At 33.9% G+C, this 18,530-nt stretch overlaps 1 protein-coding gene and 1 long non-coding RNA gene across 3 annotated transcripts; both read left to right on the forward strand.

Moving 5' to 3' along the window:
- The first annotated feature begins 7,329 nt into the window (after positions 1–7,329).
- LOC133829521 (uncharacterized) lies at positions 7,330–8,058 on the forward strand. 2 transcript variants are annotated; one of them, XR_009891820.1, is made up of 3 exons: positions 7,330–7,423; positions 7,514–7,648; positions 7,759–8,058. It is a non-coding gene; the product is annotated as an uncharacterized LOC133829521 (long non-coding RNA). The 2 variants fall into 2 exon arrangements; XR_009891819.1 differs by having other exon boundaries at positions 7,514–7,783.
- A 7,539-nt stretch (positions 8,059–15,597) lies between these two features.
- Positions 15,598–17,168, forward strand: LOC133829522 (loganic acid O-methyltransferase-like). The gene is made up of 3 exons (XM_062259230.1): positions 15,598–15,648; positions 15,757–16,428; positions 16,794–17,168. Exons 1-3 carry the CDS (start codon positions 15,598–15,600, stop codon positions 17,127–17,129), a joined length of 1,059 nt encoding a protein of 352 aa, XP_062115214.1. The 3' UTR covers positions 17,130–17,168.
- The last annotated feature ends 1,362 nt before the right edge of the window (positions 17,169–18,530 follow it).

The raw sequence follows: 18,530 nt of genomic DNA on the forward strand, positions 1-18,530 counted from the left end.
TTTATGATCACATAAATTATAATAAGCTATATCTTTACATTTGCAAAAATATTATAAAGGTAACAATGTTTAAATAATTTTCTTTTCTAGATGGACCCGTCTACTGGCCAGCTTCCGAGCATGATCGACACATTCGAGCACCTCCATAAGAAGAAGGATAAGTGGATTAGCGATGAAGCGGCGACAAAACATGTAAGTTGTCTAACCTTAACTAATTTATGATCATTTAACTTTAAAAAAGTTTAGTAAACAATTAATAAATATTAATTATTAATTGGTTGGTGTCAATTAGTAATTATTTATTAATTATTAATTAATTTTTTAACAATTAAATCTTTATAATCTATGTGCCAATATTTTTATGATTAATGATTGTGGACTAAGATTAAAAAAAAAAGAACGTAACTAATGTTATCCCTGTGTCAGGGAGCTTGTGGGCTAAGTTAGTTAGTTCATGAAAATTCATATCTAAATCACAAACATGCAAATATAGTTGATGTATATGTTTAGAGACGTAAATTCCCCATTAATAGAATTAACTGCTCTTACTGTATATATCAACAATATCTTCATGATTGTGATTTAGATATGGATTTTCATGACCAAATTAACTTTAGTCCACTTGCTCCCTGATACATGAACAAAATTAATCACATTCTTTTTCAATCACTAGTCTGCAGTCATTAATGATAGAATGTTGGCAGATAGATAATAAAGTTATATTTTATATGTAGTTATATTAAAAATTTATAAGTTAGGTTTTCAAATAATGTTATATTGGAATTCAAGATATGTGTTTTTTATTGTGCAGACTGAGATGACCGAGCGTCGATCATCACAGAGTATGGCCCCTGTATCATCTGCTGCTTCTTGTGTCGGCGATAATGCCGACGGTCAGTTCCCGCCTAATATGGATATTGTCATGGATGTCCTTGGGCCCCGCTCGCGTTATAAGAAAGGGTTTGGGGGGTTGCCTAGGTTGAGGGCAATTGGCGCAAAGAGGGCAACATCTTCTTCAACTTCTCAAATGTCCTGGAAAATGCCACCTGAAGTGGACACCATTTTGTGGCAAACTCAGGACATTATGCTGGAAAATCAAAACCTAAATAAGTATACGACTAAACTTGAGAGTCGTCAACAGCGTCAAGATGTACTGCTCAGTGCTTTGTTGAAGCATGTTGGTGTATTGGCTCCTGATTTTACTGTCGACTTACCAGAACAGGATCTGGACGAGGACGATGATGCTCACGGGGCGAGGATGATGAGGAGGGCAGTACACATTTGTAGAACTTTTTATTTATTTATTGAAAGTTTAATTTATTAGAGATTTAATTTACTAAACTACTTTTATATTTTCATGTTTGGTGGACACAATAAACATTAATAGTTATAATTTTTTTTATTTATTTAGAAAATTTTAATTTTAATTTTATTTCTAATTAAATAATATTACTTAAAAATTAAATAAATATTAATATATTAAAATTGAAATTTATTAAGTAATATTAATATATTGAAAATGAAATTAGTAATATTATCATAAAAAATTATTTAAAAAATATTTTTACCGATGCAAAATTACGTTGGTAAAAGTCTCAACCTTTACCGGCGCAAAAACGCGCCACTAAAAGCAACATCTTTTGCCGCCACAATATTGCGCCACTAAAAGAAACATCTTTGTCGGCGCAATTTTGCACCACTAAAAGAAACATCTTTGCCGGCGCAATTTTGCGCCGCTAAAAGTGTTTCCCATAATCACGCGACAATTTTTTTCGCCGACGCATCCTTATTTTTCTCGGCGCATTTTTTCGTCACAAAAAGATACAATTGCCAACGCAAGGCGTTTTGCATCAGCAAAAGTCCAATTATCGACAGATGTTTTCCACAATCACGTGACAATTTTTTTCACCAGCGCATCCTCATTTTTCCTGACGCATTTTTTCGTTGCCAAAAGATACAATTGCGGGCGCAGTGCATTTTGCGTCGGAAAAAGTCCCATTATCGACGGATGTACGTCGTCACTTTTTGCCGACACAAAAGCCCGTCGGTAAAGACCAGATGGCTTTTGCCGACGCAAAAGTCACATTTTTTTATAGTGATATATGCACATTCACTATACATATATATACACACAGGGACACACACATATATATATAAATTAAAACATAACGATAAAATAAATAAAACAAAGAAAATATAAACTGAAAAATAAAACAAAAATAAAAAATAAATACAAATATATATAATGGTGGTGGTGGTGGTGGCGCCAGCGTGGCAGAGGAGCCGACGAGAGAGAGAAAGAGGGACGGGGCGGAGAAGGAGCTGTAGCGTCCCAAATTCGCTAATAGGGCTTAGGGCCTTGATTAGCGTGTCTGGAGGGCAATAATTGATTTATTATGTTAAAATGTGAATTTGATGAGTGTGTGATTAGAAATGCATGTGTTAGGTGAATTAAATATGCATGTGGGCTTCATTTGGTTGTTAGGGGCATATTTGTAATTTTGGCCCGCTGAGGGCAATAAATGCAATATTTGTGTATATTGTGATTGACACCATGTGTGAGTGGTGATATATTTGTGATGCACGATCCAAGACGGTCCTAGGGAGCAGATTAGCTAGAAAGTCACAACGGGGTCAAATACCCGGCTCGGGAGGAGCGTAGGGGTATTTTGGGAATGTAATATGAATTTGGGATTTATTGAGTAACATGTAGTAATTTAGTAATGATTTGGATATGCCGGGATTAACGAGGATTTGTAGGAGTACTCGAGGGCTTAGCGGGATATGGCTTATGACGAAATTGCCCTTTGTGGCACTTGAGGATTTAGATATACTTAAAGGGTAATTTGGATTTTTGGCTAAGGGATATTGTAACGACCCAACTACCTATGAGACTTAGGTCATTAAACCTACTAAACATAACTACAACTTTAAAAAGAACATACATCAGAAAATTCATAACTTTATTGAAACTTTGAAGAAATAATATTTGTAATACGTAAATGAACTCATTGTTTTAAAATAAAACATAACTTTAAATAAGATTGTTTACAAAGCTAAATGCGGAAAAATACATAAAAATGTAATTTTAAAGAGACAAAAAAAACGTTGTCCTTGAATCGACACTCAGCCCATCCACTCCATTCACCTCCATACACACACACTACAAGAAATCTGATCTTTACCTACCAATGTATATTGGTAGGGAAAGCAATGTTTTCCCTACCAATATTTATTGGTAGATAATATTAGTAGGTAAATGCTAGTCCATTATATTATATTTCGGAACATAGCTTTACCTACCAATAATATCAGTAGGTAATGATCTTTACCTACGTATATTATGGAGGGAAATTTTTTAACCATTCCCGCTCAATTTTCCCCCCATTTTTTATTTTCATTATATTATTTTATTATTATAAATGCTTATTTGGAAGCTTATGTGGAGTAAATAATATGATGTGTACGACATTTTCCTACCAATTCCTTACCTACTTATATTTATTTGTAGGTAAAGGTGACATTTACCTACCAATATTTAATGGTACGAACTATGCGTAGGTAAATATTACAAATTATATAAACTATTTCAAATATATTTTTCGCTACCAATAATATCAGTAGGTAATGATCTTTACCTACGTATATATTGGAGGGAAAAAATTAAGCTTTTGGAGCTCATTTTTCCCTCTAATTTTATTTTAATTTTTAAAATTTTATTAAAATTAATGCTGATGTGTCTACAACATTATCCTAGTGTCTAACTATACTTATTTTATAATTTACACATCATTTTATCAATACATAAAATATAATAAAAACATAAATAAATTTATTATTAAATATAAATATATACTTATAAACCTAAACCCTAACACTTGTCTCTCAATAAATAAGAAAATTTTTGGATAAAAAAAAATCGGAAACATCTATTTCCCTCTTTTCCCTCTATCTTCCCCGAAACCCTCTTTCTCTCTCTCTCACTACTGTGTTGCTTCTGCCAGGCCCGAACGGCCATCGTCCCATCGTCGGAGCTGTACACGCGCCAGCCCAATCGAACCGTCGGCCCTCAAAACGTTGACCCCTGCGAGCTCACCACCGTACGCGCTACCCAGGGCTGTCAACCAACGGTCCGAAGTCGTCCACCCCTTGCATTTTCTGGCGAGATTCCGACTACCCCGAGCCTCTTGTTTGACGAAGGGCACGGGGAAGAGGTGCAAAAATGTATCATTGTGAAAACCATAAATCATGTGCCACTCGTTCCTTGTTTGCAGTCAATATAGGTATGTATGCTCTCCTTATCTCTAAGTACAACTAACGTATGAAGTTACGACATATTTGGTTTTGCATATAACTGTTATTATTTCTAATATTTGAATGTCTGGAACTAGAACTAGTTCTGTAATTGACATACAGAGAAAAGACACTAGTGAATGTTGGCAAAGAAAATATATTTTAGTTGATTCATTAATATACTGAAAGAAAGAATTGGGCAGTTGTATTCATCATTATTTGTGTGTTAATTTATGACACTGATCTATAAAATAGTAAAATCTCATGTAGTTGGGATAATGGTGTAGAGTCCAAGAACTTTACTTAGCTAAGATAGATAATAGTATGATAGTATTTATAGCATTATCTTTGTTACTATGGATTTTTGGTTCAGACCGGGAATTATTTGGACACTCATAGTAGTACTTATAGATTTTCTAAGTTTAATCTATAGTTTAAGAATATTAAGTTTAACCTAAGGGTTGATTAATGTGACTGATATTAAGGATTATATTTATTATACTATAAGGTTTAGATATCAACCAATAGGATTTTAAGCACATGTTATGAATGGTGATTAAGGATTAAAGATTTTTGAGGATTAAATATAATAAGGAGTAAAGTTTGAATGTTATAGGGTCAGTCAGCAGCTTTGAGTACGTTGAGGGCTTAGTCAAGGCTGTTTACTCCATTCAAACTTAGCTAAAAATGTGTAATTTCGTGTTTAAATATTCAGCGTGTGCCGATATATCGCAGCTATAGGGGGCGATATGTCGCAGCACGTAGATACAGAAAACACAAAACGATGCACAGTCGCCTCGGGCATACTGGCCCAGGCGATATATCGCCTACAGGGGGCGATATATCGCCTCCTTCAGCATGGATTCAAACTCTTTTGAATTCATTTCCTTTCAGCCATTCAAACTCCTTCAACAGTCCAGCATCTTTTGAACGAGTCTTCAGCCTCTGCTGAACGATTATTCAAATGATTTTCACCTAAAAAGCCATTATTTTTATTCAAGTAAAATCAAGATATTTTCATTCCCAAACTCTATAAATAGGACCTAGTACCCAGCCATTAGTCACCATTTGCTCTAAGTTCAGAAGCTGCTAGTGTTAAGTGAGTGTGAGAGTGTAAACACTTGGTTTGGGGAAAAACTATAATCTTAAACATCATAAGCTTATCAAACACTTTGGGAAGTGAGTTCTATAGTATTTCGTTGGAGGTTAGATTGATCTTGCAATCTTTGAGGTAAACCCAAAACTCTAGTTCCTTTCTGTATTTTATGTTATTTCCTTTCTCAAAACCTTCTACTCAGTCCCCTAACCTTATTCTTATTTTGGTTAGGGAATCCAAGCTCTTAAGCATATAAGTCGGTAAGTATGTTTTTTTATGGTTTAGTCTTTCCATCTCTTTCATTTCATCTCCTTTCTTTAGACTCACTCTTTCTTATGGTTTTAGGAGTGTTCCAAAAGTCCCAACTCAGTCCATAATCCCAGTAACTTTGGTAAGGAAAATAGGCTAGAATCAATATGTTATGTGCTTATGTTATCTATATGTTTTATGTTATTAAATGTGTTATGATATGTATGTATGTTTCTAGGCTTGGGCATATGACCCATATGGCTAACAAGACCCCAAATGGGTTATGGGCATATGACCTACTTAGCTAGTAGGACCCCACTAACTCCATGGGCATAAGCTTGTTTAGTCTATGGGACCCCAAGTAATAATGGCCATTATAATAAGTGTATGTTATATGTATTATGTTAAGTCTTTATGTTTTCTTGTGAAATTATGTATATGATTTTGTGTTAGATTTTCCTTGCTGGGCATTAGGCTCATTCCTTTCTGTTTTATGTGCAGGAAAATAAGCTTTAGAGGCGGTAAGATTCGTGACGCTTGGAGGATGTGTATCGATGATGAATGGAGTCAAGGGGCCGAGTGTTAATCGATTCGAGGATGTAGTTTCGGTTTTATATATTTTTATATGTATTTTTCCGCACTAATTATGTAATGTTTTATTATTTTAAATTATGTTTTTGTTTTAAAGACAATGGGATCCCATATCCGTTTTGGTATTTACTTTGTAAATAACTCTTATTTTGCAAGTTATTCAATAAATTATGGTATTTTCGTAAAAATGTAAGTTTTATGTATAGTTTCGTTAATGGTCCAAATAGTCTAGATTAGTGGGTCATTACAAATGGTCTTTGAGTTTGAAATGGATTTTAATGTTTACATGTTGGTTAGCTCGAATATGATCGTTTATCAGTGTTTCAACACTCATGCTAGATCATGTTTTGTTGGGCATTTTACCTTGTAAGTTGTGTAATGGACTTGAAGATTGTTACTTGAAGGCTGATCCACCAATAAGTTACTCTGTGGTGAACTAGTTGCATTCTTTGCATTCTCACTGCTTGGTTGGCTCAGCCCCTTCTTTATGCAGCAGTTTATTTGTGTTTGCTTTTCTTGAGCTCTAAAATAAAGCATTGGAGGAGGTGTACATGTTTCTTCTGTAACTTTATTTGTGTTATATTTCCCTAATTGAATCTTGCTATAATTAACCATTGCATTAATAAGGATTATGTCTTTGTACCAGGTAAACGCTATGAAAGAGGTCAAGAACATGTTGATTTTTCAACTTTTGCAACGAAGGTCTAGGCTCGTGGTCTTCCTCGTCTCAGATGCGGGCTCAATGGCGGGGATGGGGATCTACGGACGTTGTGGGGGCTTTGGGAACAGCGGGGTTTGATCTCTCTCTCTCCCTCTTACACTCACGGTAACTCACATCTCTCTCATGGTATCTCTCTGTTGTTATATGTAAATATGATATATATATATTGCTGCTGAAAGTGATATAGTTGATAGCACATTGTAACAACTTTGGGCAATGGGAATTTAAAGGAAGTCATAAGGCTTCCTCCTGGTGATGATTGTAATGAATGGCTAGCTGTGAACAATAAGATTTTATTCCCCGTTTAGTAGAATAGGATTAAAAGAACTATTCGTGTGCTGGTTTTTTCAACTTAGTCTGTTTGTTGTTTATACTGTAGCTGTGGACTTTTTTAACCAAGTGAACATCCTCTATGGTACTCTCACTGAATTCTGCACTCCAACTAGTTGTCCAGTCATGAATGCTGGACCAGTGTGAGTACTCAACCAAGTAGATTCTTTTGGCTGTATTGTGTTTAGAACTCGAATAGATCATTATTCCTTGTCTGTTTTCATTCTTGGCAGATACTCGTATAAGTGGGCTGATGGGGTTACCACAAAAGAACCAATAAAGGTCTCTACTCCAAAATATGTTTGAGTACTTAATGGAATGGATTGAAGTTCAGCTAGATGATGAGTCAATATTCCCTCAAAGATTGGGTTAGTAAAGTATCTAGTTGAAAGCTTGAAACTCTTTTTTTTTTGTTCTTCTTCATAATCTTAACTCAAGTTTTTCTTTCCATGTGCTCCTTTTCCACCCAATTTCCCAGATGTGGTGAAGACAATCTTCAAGAGGCTATTTCGTGTGTATGATTTTTTAATTTAAATGCTCATATGTTTTTTTTTTGTTTAATTGTATTATATTTAAGTAGTAAGAATCAGTGATGAGTTAGGGGAGTAGGACAAAGCATCACCCAAAAATTAAATATATGAATAATATATGTTAAAAATTACTTTTATATAATCTTTTTGAAAAATAAAAAAATGATTCCCTAACTTTTTGCTTTTCACTACCTATATAGGTACTACTAAAGTGGCTTAATAAAGACTCACATTCATAACTTCTTTTGTTTTTTTAGTAGTATAATAAAATGTAATACATAATTGCTTTGCTAGTTGTTTAATGTTTGCCTTCGTCTCTATTCTTGAACCCGTTCTTGAACCCAGAGGCCTTAGTTCATCTTCATGAACCCAGTTGCCTTCATCTCTATTCTTGAATTCGTTCTTGAACCCAGAGGCCTTCTTCTCCGTTGTTGAACCGAGATGCCTTCACCTCTTTTCTTGAACCCAGACGCCTTATTTCTGTTTTTGAATCCAAACGCTTTATTCACTGTTCTTTAATTGAGATACCGTATGCTCACTATCATTTTTTATGTTTTTATCTTTACAATGTTTTAACTTTCTTTTATTTGTTTTCCTCATTGCAGTGGCTGGTGGGTTTGAGGTATTGATTGCAGCAACGAGGTTTGAGGTGGTGATTGCAGCGATGGGGATTGAGGTGTTGATTGTAGTGGATGTATTTGTAGTTTAGGTATGCAATATTGAGGTATACTATGATTTTATTTATTATAAATTCCCAAAATCTGAAGGATTGGTGATGAATATATCTATATGAGGCAAATCTGAATATTTGAAAATATGTTGTTGATTGATTTTGTCTTTGGTAATTTGTATTACGACATATCTAATTTTTTTAAATATGGTTGCTGGTTTTGGCAATTTTATTATGAGGCAATATGTGGTTTAATCACTGTCTTGGGCAAGTTTGAGTTTGGATTCTTTTTTATATTATGTATTTAAAGTTGGTTTATAATATGGTTTTGGGGTGGGTTGTTATATATTTGACAGATTTTTATTGATTTGCTCAAGTTTGCAATTGATTTTAGATATGTTTTGAGAATAGTTTTAGGAACTTTTTTTTTAAAAGCCAATTTTGAATATATTGTGGTGTTGATTATATTAATTTTTATTATCTTAGCCAAATCTGAATATTAGATATGTGTGTTGATTTGGGTGATTTTTATTATTAGTGGAAAATCAAAATCTTTGATTATGTGTATTGATTTGGATTGTTTTTATTATTTAAGGCAGTCTGGATTCAAACATTGCTATGAATATGTGATTTTTTGTCTTTCTAATTATATGATTTTGTGTATTCAAAGTTATGAACTCAGTACCTTTCTTCGGCTCTTAAGCAAGTGTATTTTTAATTGATTTTATGGTTATGGTTCACTTATTTCATTTTTGAGACATTGTGTAGACGTGCACTTTTTTCTTGTCAATGAAGAGCCATAATAAGTATGACTAGTTAATGTGTTAGTGATTATGACATTTGATATGCCGTATTTTTAGTTATATTGGCATTCTATGTATGTCATATATGCCCATATTTGGTCATAATTAGTTTTGAAATACTGATGATGATTTGGGAACATCACATATAGTGTTTGGTCTTTGTTATTCCCTGTTTTGGAGTAGCTTTTGGTTCTGTAGCAGAGACAGACAGAACAACAAGGTATATGCTATCATCAATAAATTGATACTATGTTGCTATATTCAGATTTGGAGATTTTTTTGTACTTTGTTATTGATATTGATATTCAGATTTAGGATGTAGATTAATTTAATAAGCTTACTGCATTAGTGAATCTGATTCTTTATTCCTGTACTAAGATTTACTAATTTTTTTTATGTTCTGATATTTGTTTTTCATATTTAGATATTTGCTTTTTCATATTTATTTGTTTTTCTATTTCAAAAGTTTTGCATTAATCTCAAGTGTTTCTCTATTTTTAGCATGCTCTGCTTTCTGGTTTGTAGGGTGAACTTTGATATTGATATTGTAGGGTGAACTTTGTTTTTGGAGAGATAACTAGTTTTTGAGTTTACGAGTTTTGTGTGTTTGAATCTGATTTTTATTCTGTATACAAATATGTTCTGAATTTGATTTTTTTAAAGTGTGGAAATTTTGTGTTTGGAATTTGATTTATGTATTATGTTCATTGATTATATATATGAATCTGTTATTCTTTTTAAAAAGGAGAAGAGACATCTACTTTTTATTTTAAGTTTTTTTATGTTAAACTTTGAATCTAGTTTGTATTATCTTCATCATTGTTTACATGTTCATATATACTGCATATGAACTTCTTTGTTTTATCACATGAATTATAGTGGATTTTATTTTATTTTATGTTGGTGATTATGGGACTTGATGTGCTCATATATTTGTTTTTTAATATATGCTGCTATATTAAGTGTCATAAATGCCTGTAATAATAAGTCATATTTTCTGAAATCCTTATGATGATTAAATTGGGGATAATTATTATGTTGACATTAATTATATTTTCCCATTGTTGCCAACCCGAACCCCACCTCCAACCATCATCGGTGTCCACCTCACAAAGCCATCATCGACATTCACAAGTTCGAGAAAAATGATGCTCTTTAGTAATAATCTCAAAGTCAAGAATAGACTTGTTGATATTTTTTATGAAATGTAATTAGTTTAACACTCATCTTTAATAAGCAATGAATATTTTATAATATATGTTTGTTTATTTTATTATTAATGTTAAATAATTTATTTGAGTTCGGTTCGTGAGTCACAAGATGATTCTTAGTTTATTTACAGTAATTTACTAAGGAATGAACTTTATGAAGTTTTTTTATTTTTGTAAGGGTAATCTTAAAATGATAACTTTATGACTTATTTTAGTATTGAACATTATAAAGAATTTTAGCATTAAACATTTTATTATTGTATGGTTTTTTTCTAGTTTATTTCTAATATAGAACATTTATAATAACTGTTATTATCTTTTACCTACACATAACCATTACATTTGACCAAAATATAAATTCTGTAATAAACCAATAAAATCATGCTATGTGGGCTAATAAAATGACCCCACATGGTCCAATAATATCGTGCCACGTAGACTAATAAAATGATGCCACGTGGTCTATATCAAATGATGACATATGTACTAATTATCAAACGACATGTGGACAAATTATTGTTTGGCACGTGGAGCAACCACAAGATGCCAAGTGGCGATATTGATGTATGCCACGTAGGATGCCACGTCATCAAACACATAAAACTATGGAAACCATGTCAGCAGACACGTAGGATGCCACGTCATCAGACACATAAAACTATGGAAACCATGTCAGCAGACACGTAGGATGCCACATCGTCAAACACGTCATCTGCTGACTCATCAATTGATTTATAACTTAGTGGGGTCCACTGATTATTTTATACCTACCAGTATTAATAAGTGTAGGTAAATACTCTTTCCCCACTAACCTTTTACCTACCAATCTCTACCAATTCAATATTGGTAGGTAAACCACATTACCCACCATTAGGCTAGTTTTACCTACACTTACAATTGGTAGGTAAAGACCCCATTTTCTTGTAGTGACACCAAGCTTCCAAGAATCCTTCCGCCTCTACATCTATTTTCCTGCATCATACTAAAAGAAAATGAATGAGTCTAATGCCCAGCAAAGAAAACTACTAACAACATAAAACATATACATAAAATCATATCATAACATATGCTATAAACATATCATCACATATACTATAAACATATTATAACATATACTATAAACATATTATAACAAAGTCCATATAAGACTATACTAATAATGGTCATTATGACATGTGATAAACCATCTACGTCCCTTGTCTAATATTTGAGGTAGGTTAGATCACATGTAGTGTATGATAACCCATCTACGTCCCCTGTCTAATATTTGAGGTAGGGTAAATCATAACATAATATATTAAAACATAAACTTAGCATAACATATTATACATAACATAACATAAAAGAATAACATATCATGCAAACATACAAGATCTAGCCTATTTTCCTTACCAAAACCGGGATATGAGAACAACTGTTGGGCTTGGAATACTCCTAAAACTAGCAATAGAACAGTGAGTATTTCTAAAGGAAAGAGATGAAAATAATAGAACTAAACCACCAAGATAAAATCTTACCGAAAAGACACCTTAAGTTCAAAGAACATAAAAACCTAACCACAAAACCATAACAAAAGTTAGAACATGAATAAAACTAAAGAGACTAAGGAATCAAACAGAATTAAACTTAAGAATAAGGGTACCTTTGTTGACCTTATGGATTGGCCTAACTCCATTACCAAAATACTCTAATCCTTACTTCCCAAGTGTTTGATAAAGCTTAAGAATGATAAAGCTTTTTCTTTCCCAACCTAAGTGTATCACTCTTATGGTCTCACTAGCACCTTAGAGTCTGATCACAGCTGAAGAGTAAATGAAATGGCTGGGTACTAGGTCCTATTTATAGAGATAAGGAGTGAAACTAACCCCATTTTTATTTGAATAAAAATAATGAATTTAATTGAAGATAATAGATTTTTCATCAATCAGAGGCTGAAGACTCGGTCAAAACTAACAGAGGTAGGTCTAAGGAGTCAAAGGTTGTTTTTAAAATTATAAACAAAAATAAAAAAAAATGATTAATTAGGGCGATATATCGCCACATGCCCCTATGTTCTGAGTCTCTGTTTGTACGATCGTGCAACGTCAACGTGTTTTTCCGTATTCAGCGTCAGGCGATATATCGGCTCTACTTCTGCGATATATCGACATACGTGATTATTTTAAACACGTAATTGCACTTTTTCAGCATAATTAAGGTTGGATAACTACTTTGACTGAGTCTAATTACGACCCTAACAAATTCTAGTGAAGACTAAGTCTTATATTCCCTTATTTTATCATTAAAATAATAATTCCTTAATAATCATGCATATGACAAGTGTCATAATCCTATTGGCTCTATCTAAACCTTAGGTTATAATAAGTATCATATTTTTTACCAGCAATATTAATCAAACCTTATGTTATAATTAATATTCTTAAACTATAGGTTAAACTTATAAAATCCATAACTATTGCTAGGAGCTTCTAACTAAGTCCCGGTTTGAGCCAAAATCCACGAAATCTAAAATACTACAACTACTACTAACTATCTAGCTAAGTAAACATTCTGGGACTCTACAGATATACATGGATTTTTAGATGCTGAGTTTCTAGAGACTTAGAGGAAAGGAAAAGAAACAAAAGCAAGAAAATTCTCAGCTCTCTCTCTCTCTCATACTCGACACTCTCTTTCCCTCTCCTTGGTGACTGAGAGCTTGAAGAACTTTACTTGTTATGCCTGGGGAAATTAGCTCAAGGGTGTGTTTAACACAGAGGATTCAGCTTGGGAATCAGAGGATTTAAGCTTGGAACTTGACTTGAAAGTAGCTCAGGGTCGAATTCCTACTCAAGGTTTTCATCGAGGCTCGGGTTAGAAGACTGTGCTCAGGATTTCGGTGCTCAAGAAGCTCAGGACACATGTAAGAAAACTGTTGTACCCGTAGAGCAGGGCGTGGCCCTATAGTTTGTATTGCAGGGCACGACCCTATGTGATTGAATCGCAGGGTGTAGCCCTATTATTTATGTTATGTATTTGTTTAAGCATTTCTTGATTATATGTTATGTGTTGCATGCTTGTGAATGAACGGCAAAGGCTGGGAATGGCGAAGGCCAAGAACGGCAGGAAGCCGGGTCGGCAAGGGGCCGGGAACGGTGTTAAGCACGTGGAGTGCAAGGCCGAGTACGGCAAGGGTCGGGAGCGGCGTTGAGCACGCAGTGCAAACCTCTAGGGTGAGACCCTTCACGGATGCATGAGTCATCCTTACGGTGTAGACCGTGAACCCCGGGCCTGGTAAAGCGCCTGGGACAGCATGACCACTATATGTTTAGCCTGTTGGCGACTTTGTTATGTACTGATTGATAGATATGGATATGTGATTATTTGTGTTAAGTTTTTTTGCTGGGCTTCGGCTCACAAGTGCTCTATGGTGCAGGTAAGATCAAGGGAAAGGTCGACCAACCATGAGTACGGAGAGCGTGAAGTGACGTGTACATGTTCGGCTTACTTGGCTGCTACGACCAGGGTTATTTTGGGAAAAATACAATGTATAGACCTGAATTTGTCGCCTAGTCGACCTTAAATTTATTTTGAGATGTAAAGTATTTTCTAAACAATATTTTGGGACCCCAAATGTATAACGCTTTCTAATTTCAATGAATGATTACATTTTCAAATTAAATGACTTTTATTACAGTTTAGCCACACTTTTAACCTAAAACCTCGACTAGCGAGTTAATTGCACATTTTAAACTCATTTAGTAATGACTCTAAGGAAGTAGGGCGTTACAGGCGCGGCCATGGGGGAGGTGCGAGTGAGAGAGAGAGGGACGGGGGCAGAGGGTGCCCAACTCTGGGGAAGGGCGGAGGAGGGAGGATACAGTGAGGGCGAAGGTCGGCGTGACTCTGAGGAGGGGCGGAGGGGGTGGCTCGGAGAGGCTGATGAGGTTTGGGTTTTTTTTTTGGAGAAAACTGTGAATGAGGGAGGAGAAGTCGAGGGAAGGTGTGGTCTCGGGGTCACATGTCGCCGCTAATATTAGAAATGTCGCTGCTAATAATATTTTTAATTAAAAAAAAGTTACCTCGTGTGACATCAACAGCGACTTCCTGTCACCGCTAAAAGCATATTTCTTGTAGTGTTAATGTGATAGCCACACAAGAACAAAGTGGAAATTAAATGTAGAAGGAAATATGAGGAGGAGGATTTTTCTAATTCATCGCTATACGTCTCCAATTTGTATGTCCTATTTTCTGTCCATTAAATAGCAATAGAACACATGGTTTTATACCCAACTATAAGACTTTGTTTGGTTATACTAATTAACAAAGTGTTATACCCAAACAAAGTCTTATAATTGACTGAGTGAGTTGCCAAGTGTCCCATATACTACTTGATGGTCAGGGAATAAGACATACAAATTGGATAGACGATCCGCGTTCAATTAACTACACAAAAAATTTATCATACAAATATATATATATATGGAGAAATCGAATTAATATAGCTTACTCGGAGTGAATTAGAGATCAATTGGCAATTTTAGTGAAATAAACAAAGCTTTGATGGCTTTTAAAAGCAAAAGTGCCAATATATACAAGTCTACTATGTAAGAAAAAGCAGAAAGCGATGGGCAGCCGCCACCATAGTTGAAGTGACATATGTAATATCAATATAATGAGCACAAAAGTCAATGTCGAAGAAAAACAATACTATACTATTAACAGAGTTAATCATTTAGTGTACTCATTAAATGAAGTGTCATTTTCTCGTTGGTTAGATACCAATTAGGACAGTATTTTGTGTCACGAGATTCGAGTCAATAATCTTAATTCTTGAAATGAGATTCAACAGATGAGATTATTAAGTTTATAAAGTTTTTGTCAGCAAACACATAAATTTATGTATGAAATTTTAAAAAAAAAATCTAAGTTTACATATATAAAGAATAAAAACATTGTATTATATAAACAATTTTTATTCGACTACTACCACTTTTAATAATTGTAATAATATCCTGTAAATTGTTTAGTTTCTAGCTAGGGTTTGCCATTGGGTTGCAAAGAAATATGGGGGGACAAAGACTAACGACGATAGCTGCAGAAGAAGGGGTTGTGGTGCGTCCAATGAATGGGGGAGATGGCCACTACAGCTATAGCAAAAACTCCGCGCTTCAGGTCTGTGCATGCACACTATAAATTACTCAGATTTGATTTTTGACGTGCTAACAACGATTACAATAAGATATATATATATATATATATCATAATTTTATATTTTTGTAGAGAAATGCTATAGAAGCTTCTAAAGAAATAGTCAACATGGCAATATCAGAGAAGCTTGACATGGAGACTTTAACTTCTTCTAAGATCTTTAAAATCGCTGACTTGGGTTGCTCAGTTGGACCAAATACACTCATAGCAGTGCAAAACATAATAGAAGCCTTGGAACTCAAGTTTAACAGCCAACAAAAAGACAGTACCTGCTGTGACCTTCTTCCTGAGTTCCAAGTGTTCTTCAATGATCAAGCAACAAATGATTTCAACCAGCTTCTCATTTCTCTTCCTCCTAAAACAAAATACTTCACAGCTGGGGTGCCTGGATCTTTCCATGGCCGACTCTTTCCCAAAGCTTCTCTCCATTTTGTTCACTCTTCCTATGCTCTTCACTGGCTTTCAGCAGTGCCACCCCAGGTTTTGGACAAAAGTTCTCCTGCTTGGAACAAAGGGAGAATTCACTATTCCAATTCTAATAACAGTGAAGTTGTCAATGCCTTTAGAGCTCAGTATGCTAAAGACTTGGACAACTTTCTAAATGTTAGAGCGCAAGAGATTGTCCATGGAGGATTATTGGCTCTTATTGTCCCTGGTCGCACAAATGGAACACCTCATTCTCAAACTTATATTAACAAGGCATATGAACTGCTTGAGTCATCCATTATCGACATGGCAAAGAAGGTAAACCTCTTTATTTATATATAAATGTGCATGTTTATGGCTAATAACGTATACAAGGAAATATATCTAACTCATCTACAACCAACCTTAACAATACTTTGAGATGGCCAAAAATATTACTTATCACAAAAATAGCATGTAATTTTTTTTAGTTTTTCAAAATTTGGGATGCCAAGGGTCTCCCTTTGCTTATGTATATGGTTCTGCCAATACTCTTAAGTACTTCTTTAAACCAACATTTGGTTTTGATGGGGTTTGGTACTTATCATTCTAAGTTTGCAAATATAGATAGATTGATTGATTAATAAGCATTTTATTTTAATAGTAATTCCTTTTTCTGTATTTTTTTGTTTTTTCTGAGACAGGGTAAGATCAGCAAAGAAAAAGTAGATTCCTTTAATACACCGGTGTATTTTGGATCGCTGGAAGAAGTGGAAGAAGTTGTGAAACATAATGAGTTTTTTAGTATAGAGGTAATGGAGGACCTTCCTTGCGAAAAGCAACCACCCAAATTGCTATCGATGACCTATAGAGCTGGACTTGAAGGAACCATACAAGAACATTTTGGAGATGATGTTGATGTAGAAGAGATGTTTGATTTACTACTATATAAGAAGCTAGAAGAATCGTCCTCCATAATCGAATCATGTGACTTAGTTAACCTCTTTGTTTTATTCAAACGAGCACCAAGCGGGCTGTGACTAGCTATTGAAAACGAACAACAAATCTTAATATAAAATGTAGTACGTATGGGAAATTAAGAGAAATTAAGTAACAATATATCCCTATATTTGTCTCTGGAATATAATATATATAGATATTTTTGTTTTTTAATTTATTATATATGTATTGAGGAGGAGATTTAGATCTCACAAAATGTAATATCATGCCATGCTAATAACTACTTATATATCCTTTTTATTTTCTATAGTACACAAATATTAATTATTTCAGAAAATAATATAAAAATACTCGTTAAATTTAGTCGTGATCAAATTTATTTAACTAAGACAATATGAGATCAATCTTTATGTTTTGTTAAATGACAATTTGAACCATGTGTTTTACAAAATGAATCAAAATAATACTATAAACCCGACTTTGGTTAAAATATTTTTAATTATAAGATCAATTCATGAATTGTTGGTGAAACAATAAGCAAATTAAAGAAAATAATATTCTGGATGACATTCATGGAAACATGAAATCTCAAATTAAAAAATAACTTATTCATAAAACTCCATAAACTGATATTTTTTTTGTTGATTAATTATTTAAAACATATGATACAAATAAATCACGACATGTATTTCATGTGACTTAGTTAGCCTATTTGTTTTACTCAACCGAGCACAAAAAAAATTAGAATTGTTATGAAATTATTGAGAATAAACTAAAATATAAAAGCAGAGAAAGAGATAAATAAACAGTAATTCAAAAGAAGAGTGAAATCTTGTATCTCATTTCATTGGGGAAAGGACTCGTATTTATACAGATAAATATGCCATAAGGAAATCGTGTAACTATTATGAATACAATCAAGAATGAATGTTGATATTTTACTTTGAGTAAACTAGTGATTCTGTATTATTATGGACATCCATATATATAATATTTATAACACTCCTCCTTGGATGTCCATGAAAACTGCATCATTAAAAACCTTGCCAGAAATACCCAGTGGGACAAAAACTCGGCCAAAGAAAAAAGAGTGCAGTGTAAAATTACTTCCCCTCATTTCGACGCTCTTGAAGACCATGTAATCGATGTATTATGATCTTATGTGCCATCTTCTCAAACGTTGATGTTGGTAATGACTTTGTAAATAAGTCTGCAAGATTGTCACTTGATCGAATTTGATGAACATCAATATCGCCACGCACTACAAGAAATTTACCCTATAGCGACGACTTCTATTGCGACAACAATGATGTCGTCGTAATAGAACACATAAAACCACGAAAATTGGATTTTTTTTATTATTTTTATTTTTTATCAAAGACTTACAGGGAGGACATGTCGTCGCAATAGAGGTCATCATTGTAGATTCCAAATATCTTGACTTATAGAGACGACATGTCGTCACTATAGGTCTCTAAATT

Source organism: Humulus lupulus, chromosome 4 (assembly GCF_963169125.1).
Source record: "Humulus lupulus chromosome 4, drHumLupu1.1, whole genome shotgun sequence".
NCBI classification, from domain to species: Eukaryota; Viridiplantae; Streptophyta; class Magnoliopsida; order Rosales; family Cannabaceae; genus Humulus; species Humulus lupulus.

What these genes read in the sequence shown, in the direction of transcription:
- LOC133829522 (XM_062259230.1), top strand. Translation starts at nt 15,598, where the DNA reads ATGAATGGGGGAGATGGCCACTACAGCTATAGCAAAAACTCCGCGCTT. An exon ending in GCAAAAACTCCGCGCTTCAG is followed by an intron (nt 15,649 to 15,756) that starts GTCTGTGCATGC and finishes ATATTTTTGTAG; the next exon opens with AGAAATGCTATAGAAGCTTC. An exon ending in TTATCGACATGGCAAAGAAG is followed by an intron (nt 16,429 to 16,793) that starts GTAAACCTCTTT and finishes TTTCTGAGACAG; the next exon opens with GGTAAGATCAGCAAAGAAAA.